The sequence below is a fragment of the Malania oleifera genome, chromosome 12, assembly GCF_029873635.1.
Source record: "Malania oleifera isolate guangnan ecotype guangnan chromosome 12, ASM2987363v1, whole genome shotgun sequence".
In the NCBI taxonomy this organism is placed as follows: domain Eukaryota; kingdom Viridiplantae; phylum Streptophyta; class Magnoliopsida; order Santalales; family Ximeniaceae; genus Malania; species Malania oleifera.
Genome location: NC_080428.1, coordinates 81,358,624 through 81,365,884, shown reverse-complemented (window position 1 = coordinate 81,365,884; position 7,261 = coordinate 81,358,624). Strand labels below are relative to the sequence as shown.

At 35.0% G+C, this 7,261-nt stretch overlaps 1 protein-coding gene across 1 annotated transcript; it reads left to right on the top strand.

Annotated features, from left to right (window-relative positions):
- Positions 1-1,910: 1,910 nt before the first annotated feature.
- LOC131144684 (probable carboxylesterase 11) lies at positions 1,911-5,207 on the top strand. Its single transcript, XM_058093476.1, has 2 exons — positions 1,911-2,888; positions 4,244-5,207. The coding sequence occupies exons 1-2, from the start codon at positions 2,197-2,199 to the stop codon at positions 4,785-4,787; spliced, it is 1,236 nt and encodes a 411-aa protein (XP_057949459.1). The 5' UTR covers positions 1,911-2,196; the 3' UTR covers positions 4,788-5,207.
- Positions 5,208-7,261: the final 2,054 nt, after the last annotated feature.

Below are 7,261 nucleotides of genomic sequence, written 5' to 3'. Positions count from 1 at the left end.
GTATTTGGCTTGATAATGATTCGCTCAAACTCATTTATTAAATTCAATGAGCCAAATTTGATTTTAAATTTCTAACTTGTCAACTAAATGAGTTAATCTCAAATTAAATTATACTTGACTTATTAGGCTTGTGAGTTAGCTTGTTTACTAACTTGTTGAGTCAACTCATTTATTGATTCGTTAATAACTCATGAACTAACTCGATATTAAACTCATGAACTAACTCGATATTAGTTTCATTAAATATTTGATTTTAACTTTAAAATATATTTTTCTCTAACTATCTTTATTTATTATCAATTAATTAATTAGTTTAATGGTTTGACTCATCAAGTTTTCAAGTTACATTCGAGTTCGAATGATCATTTATTAATGTGAAACAAGCTTTAGTGGAGTCAAGTTCGAGTCGAACTTGATATATGCTAAATAAATTGATTTTGAACAAAAGACTTTAATTAAGCTTGAGTCGAACTCAAGTCGAAACTTTCTTTCAAATAAATGAGTTGGCTACAACTTGACTTGTCTCATTTATAGCTCCTAATTAACATTATAAGGGATAGAATTATAAAAATAAAAATGGTATTAGGCCAAAAAATAATAAATATTATTAGTATTTATGCTTCTCAAGTAGGTTTAATAGAAAATCTTAAGAGACAATTTTGGAAGATATGAATATATTATACAAGGCATACCAAAGACAAAAGAAATGTTCATATAGGAGGAGATCTGAATGGACACATTGCAAGTGATAATAAAGGTTATGAGAGGATACATAGAGGACATTAATATGGAGACAAAAATGAGCCTAGGAGAAATTATGCAAGCTGAAGGAGGAATTGAAGATGACGTGATGCATAATTTTAAAGTAGAATGAGTAAAATGGAGAGGTACTTCCTTAAGTGTGCTTTGTGATCATAAACAAGCCTTAAAATTAAAAGAGAAATTTTATAAGATGACTATAAGACTATCTATGCTATATGAATCAGAATGTTGAGCGGCAAAAAAACAAAATATTCAAAAAGTAAAAGTTGGCGAGATGAGAATTAATGTTTAGATGGATAAGTGATATAATACTAAAAGATAAATTAAGAAATAAGCATATTCACAATAAGTTATATGTAGCTTCTACAGAAGATAAGATAATGGAGGTACGACTCAGATGATTTGAACACTTGCAACATAGTTAAGCCCCATAGTGTGATGGTAAGGAAGAGTGAGTTAGTTACTGCGGAGGACAGTACACGGGATAGGAGTACATTTAAAATAACTTGGAATGAGATAGTAAATAAGAATTTAATAACCCTGAATTTGTCAGACAAAATGATCCATGATCGCATAAATTGACGAAAAAAGATACATATAGCCAACCCCACTTTGTTGGATTTAAGATTTGATTTTGTTGTTACTGTTGTAATTAACATTATAAGAATTAACATTATAGGGAACGATGCATATACACGAGAAGGGAGATTCTATCAAGGAAAAGAGTTAATAATGGTTAAGGTGGGTGACATGATTCAAGTTAGAGTTTGGGTTGATTTCTAATTTTGAAATAATGTGGAAAAAATATATTTGATGATCCTTTGCTAATTGTTTAGCATAAACCCAATAAACTTTCAATAATTTGATAATATTCATTTTAATTAATACAAAATATGCATATTGCATTATCAATGCATACACGTGTTATGGATCTATTCTATTATGTACGAAAGTTTGAAAAAGAAAAATAGATAGATGTGATTGGGGGGCAACTGTGGCGACATGTGATTCGTTGTACTGGATAATTTCCCCCGCCGCCGAGCGCGAAGATCGCATAATAAAATTACAACGCGGCTAAACTCCGCAGTAAAAATTCGCTACGTCCCGTTCTATGATGGACTACCCTATTCCACGCTTGCTGCACCGTTTGATCAACCGACCACGTTCAATCTTCAGCGTCCGACCTTTTCCAGCCACCTGATTGCGTCGCATGCAATTTCAACCCAAGCCTGCAATGGCCGTTGCCGGGCTGCGACTGTTTTGAAATTCGAAGCTTCTTCTGCAGTCTCTGCTTTCCTCACACACGCCTTTGACAATAGCTTTGCATCGAACCATTTTCAATTCCGATGGCGTCTCTGCGTTCTCAACAAAACTCTAATCCCTTTTCAGTTCCCATCTTCAATCTTCTTTCTGGCATTTGATCGAACACCGGAAATGCCAAGTGTAGCCGTGAAGCTCTACAGCGTGCTCTTCAGATTCCTTCTGAAGCGCAAGTTACAGACCCTAGCTCAATCTTCGCTCCCATCGAACTCCTTCGGAGTCACTTCACGCCCCGAAGAAGCAGCCGCCGCCGCCATCCCTTCCTTCTCCGACGGCGTCGCCACAAAGGATATCCACATCGATCCCTCAACCTCTCTCTCCCTCCGTATCTTCCTCCCCGACACCGTTCTCGTTAGGGTTTCACCGAATTCTGCTTCGGTTGATTCGAGTCGAGGTCTTCAAGCCTTGAATTTGGGGATTTTGGGGCGGGATCATGGGATGTACGGAGGCTATTCTCCGCCGATGGAGAATCGCAACCTGGTGTGCCGGAAACTGCCGGTGATTTTGCAATTTCACGGGGGAGGGTTTGTTAGTGGGAGCAACGATTCGGCGGCGAATGATTCGTTCTGCAGAAGAATAGCGAAGCTGTGCGATGTGATTGTTGTGGCGGTTGGGTATAGACTTGCGCCGGAGAGCCGGTACCCTGCGGCATTTGAGGATGGGCTGAAGGCGTTGAATTGGTTGGGAAAGCAAGCAAATTTGGCGGAGTGTAATAAGTCGATTAGGAATGTTCATCAGTACATGATTGACGGGTTTGGGGCATCTATGGTTGAACCTTGGTTGGCTGCTCATGGAGATCCTTCCAGGTCTGCTTTTTCTTCATTTCTCTTCTCTTCTTGTTGTGAAAACAGACCAGTAGGCACAGCACAGACACAGATGAACAGTAGTTGAATTTGGTACTCTGATTAAGAACTTTGTTATTCGTGCGAACTCATAAACTTCCGTTTGAAAAAGATGCAGTTGTGATTTGAACTTGTGTTAAAAATAGAGGATTAGCATATTCTTGCATGCTTGTTTAGTGATCTCAACATTGAATTTGATTAAGGCTGTGTGGCAAATGGTGCTGCCACAATCTAGACTAAACTCTTAAACATTGTGAAGAAAGTTGTTTATTGAATATGTTACCCTTTTACTGATACTAATTTTTTCACCTTTCTGTAGATCATCTAGAAAATTCAGATAGCTGCATGCATGATGTTTTTTCATTTCGATGTATTAAGAATGGCTTTGGTTTGGATATTGAATGGCTTGCAATTGAACAATTTACTTCTGGGGAAGTGGGAAATGCAAGACAAGATGGCAAATTGTGGGAGTATATAATGTGAAAACAAACATGAAAAAAATTTTTGGAGAGAAGTAGGAAGCTTGGATGATGGGTGAATGGATAGTGTTAAAAGTTGCTGTGAAGAATCTTTCATGAATGGAAATTTTCAAATTAGAATATTTCCTGTTAGAACTTTACATAGAAGCTTAAGCGGTTAGGTTGTGAGCCAACAATATATATTTGGTTGAGATTAACTAATGGTAAACAACACCCATTATTGGGAATAAGATAATCCCAACAAACAAACAATAAAAGCAGTCAACAATACTGCAACCAGAAAGGTTGCTTAAGGTATCATTGAGTTATCTCAGTGATTCCCAATTTCCCATGATGGTAAAAGCTTATTGGAAGCCCAATTTCATTACAGGAGTTCTTGGTCACCATATCATGCATTTCTTTTCATTTTGTTCTGCTTAAGATAGGCCTTTAGGAATATGTTTTGTGCCTCTCTCACCAGACAGATGCAATTTGGTTGATAGTTTTTTATTCTTTCTTTTTTTGGGCAAGATTAATATCTTATAAAAGCTATCACATAAAAATTATCAGAAATTTTGGATTTTTTTAAGGGCATTGCTAATGTCCTAATGAAGCCATGTCATACAAAAGATCTGAAATTTGGAAGCAGTTATCCATCAATCCTTCTCTGCCATTCAGAACATAGATTCTAGATCAATATTTTCCTTCAAATGCTCACCAATTTGGTTGCTTATTTTATTTACTCATTTTTTTCCTTGCAGTAATTTTTTTTTGGTCGTAATTATGTAATGCTTGGAAAACCATCAAGTGCTGCGACCACTAAAAACTATAACCCCTAACTTTTCCATCCTATGGGAGCAGGTGTGTTCTACTTGGAGTAAGCTGTGGTGCAAACATTGCCGACTATGTAGCTCGAAAGGCTGTGGAGGTAGGCAAGCTCTTAGATCCTGTTAAGGTGGTGGCACAAGTGCTAATGTACCCTTTCTTCATTGGAAGTGTTCCCATGAAATCTGAGATTAAGCTAGCGAACTCCTACTTCTATGACAAGGCTATGTGCATGCTTGCTTGGAAGCTCTTCCTACCCAGGGAAGACTTTAGCTTAGACCACCCGGCAACCAACCCTCTTATCCCTGGGAGAGAACCTCAAGTACCCTTGAAGTGCATGCCCCCAACCCTAACAGTTGTGGCAGAGTATGATTGGATGAGGGACCGGGCCATTGCTTACTCAGAGGAACTAAGGAAGGCCAATTTGGATGCACCCCTTCTTGAGTACAAGGATGCCGTGCATGAGTTCGCTACGCTTGATGTCCTCCTCAAAACGCCACAGGCCCAAGCCTGTGCAGAAGACATTGCCATCTGGGTCAAGAAGTATATATCACTCCGAGGCCATGAATTTTCTTACTGAATAGGCTAGAAAAAGGATCGAGTGTATAGAGAAGGAAAAAATGGCAGTTTACAGTTGCAAGAGCATCAATTTTGTGTAGTGTAACCGAGGAAAGTGAGATTTGTGCGACTCCCATGCACTGGGATGTATTTGAAGGCAAAAAGGTCAGGGTTTTGTGAATATAGCTTGTACTCATGTATTATTTTTGTTCTCTCATCCTTTTCCATGTATTCTCTTCTTTTTGTTTGTAAATTATAAATGTTGTCCCCAGTTGGTTCCAGTTTTTCTTCCCCATTTTTATCGCTAAGCTAGGTTCCAGTTGAATTGGGAGATGTATGTTCCTCCTTTAAAGCATCTGGAAGTATTCATTTATTCATTTTAATAGAATTATAGTGTTGAGATGTATTATATGTTACATTTTTAATCTTTGTTCTTCTTCCACATTCTTTGTGCATTCAAATATTGGTTTGGCCTTCCCTCAACATTATGCTTGAATTTATTTATGTGAAACTCCATACAATTTTGTATTATACTCCCAAATACATGAAAAGGAAATTAAAATTAGATAAAAAAGATTTGGTTGCTTAGTGAAAAATAACATGGTTGGCAACAAAGAGCTTGCTCTGTTAGATTGTTATGTTTGCAGATTTTTAAATGTAAAAATAAATAAATGATTATAATTATTTTATAATTAAATTATATTATTAGAGAAGAGGCACTTTTTAAAACTTGAATCTTGTTTCTCATTCTTCTTAAAATATCATGTTTTGCAAGTTTTTAAAAAAATAAAAGAATTACAACTGATGAGTAATTAGTAAAGTTATTCATTTAAAAAATGGATGTAACCCTTGATCACCCTAATGAATTTTCCATTATCTCTGCTATTATAATCGAAGGAAGACATGGTAGTTTCAAATAATGTGTAGTTTAGTAATATATAAATTATACCATAACTATCTATCACTATAATAGTTACCAATAGCTACCAATTATTACTCCGAGGAAGGGGCGAATCACACAGGTCTATAATACGTAACCTTACCTTACATTTTTAAGAAAGGTTGTTTCTACGTTTTGAACTCGTGACTTTCAAGTCACACACATCAACTTTACCATTGCACCTGGTTCCCTTTCATACTACTAATAATAATAATATATTTTTCAAAATATATCATTTGATATTGGGTACTTTTTCAACAAAATAAATATGACTCTTTTTTAATCAATCTAAAGCCTACTTATTCAATGAGCAGTCTACCTCATATTTCTTTTCATCCCTCTCAATATTTAAATTTAAGACTTTCAAACAAGAAAGAAATATTCATAATTGTTTGATAAAAAATCAGGCACCTTTTATCCCCTATTTAGAACTTGAAAAATGCTAGAGAAAAGAAAGGAAAATATGAAGTCACTCTTTCCTGTTCTATTATGAAGGAAAATAAAAATTATTTCCAATGAATGAATAAAAATTTAATTTTTTGCATTATTAACATCTGATTTTTTTTAATTTTTAATCATATTAGAATAATTTTTTATTTTTAATAATATTTGGTATGGATAGAAAATGTAATGGAAAATGAGTTCCCTTTCTTCTTCTTCTTCCCCCAGCCCCCCTTTTTCTAACCAAAATTCTTGATCCAAATGGTGATGATGAGATTGGGATGGGGTGAAATTGACTCATTCTCCTAACCAACATCAAGGGTGCAAAGATAGGAATAGAATTCATAGATCGAGAGAGAAAGATGGGGAGGTGAAGTGACTTAAATTAAAAGATTGAGAGGATAAAAGATATAGAAGGGGATAGATTAAGATAGAAGGAGATAAAGAAATAAAGAGAAAAGAAGACAAAAAATACTAGGACCTGTTCTAATACCAGACTATTGTGTTATATTAGTTGAATTGATTGAGTGATATCTTACAAGATAGTTATACCCCTATTTATAGTTTTTTGAGGTCAAACATTCATTCACTCTAAGGTTACAAATGATAAATTTCAATCATAAATCCCAATAATTAATTTGATTCGTTAAAAAAAATGTTTGAAACCTAATAATAAATTGAGATTGTTTTATAACATTAAAGGAATAATTTATTATGATTGACATGTTTGCTTAATACTTACTTGCCTTATCACTTAATGATTGGGCTACTTTTTCCTGACCACTAGGTGACCATTGTCGCCTTTATTAGAAAAATTTTACAGAAAACCTCTCCCTACACGTGTCCATGTGTTTATTTCCTAAATTATACACACATTGAAAATATGTCCTCCTTTTATAAATATGTTCCCTTTTATATATTTGATATTTATAAATATAAGAATAAGTTATCATATATCTAACATCTAAAATATAAACATACAAATATGTGGAAAAGAGATTTTCTGCATAATTTTCTCATCTTGGTGACCTTTGTCACCTAGGTAGTGACCTAATTTGCCTATTCAAGTAATTTTTTTGTTGAAACTCGTTGAGCGATTCTTGTAATTGGACAAA

Excerpts from the sequence above, each read along its gene's own strand:
- LOC131144684 (XM_058093476.1), top strand. The coding sequence starts at position 2,197 with ATGCCAAGTGTAGCCGTGAAGCTCTACAGCGTGCTCTTCAGATTCCTT. Across the intron at positions 2,889-4,243 it reads GCTCATGGAGATCCTTCCAG|GTGTGTTCTACTTGGAGTAA; the intron begins GTCTGCTTTTTC and ends CTATGGGAGCAG.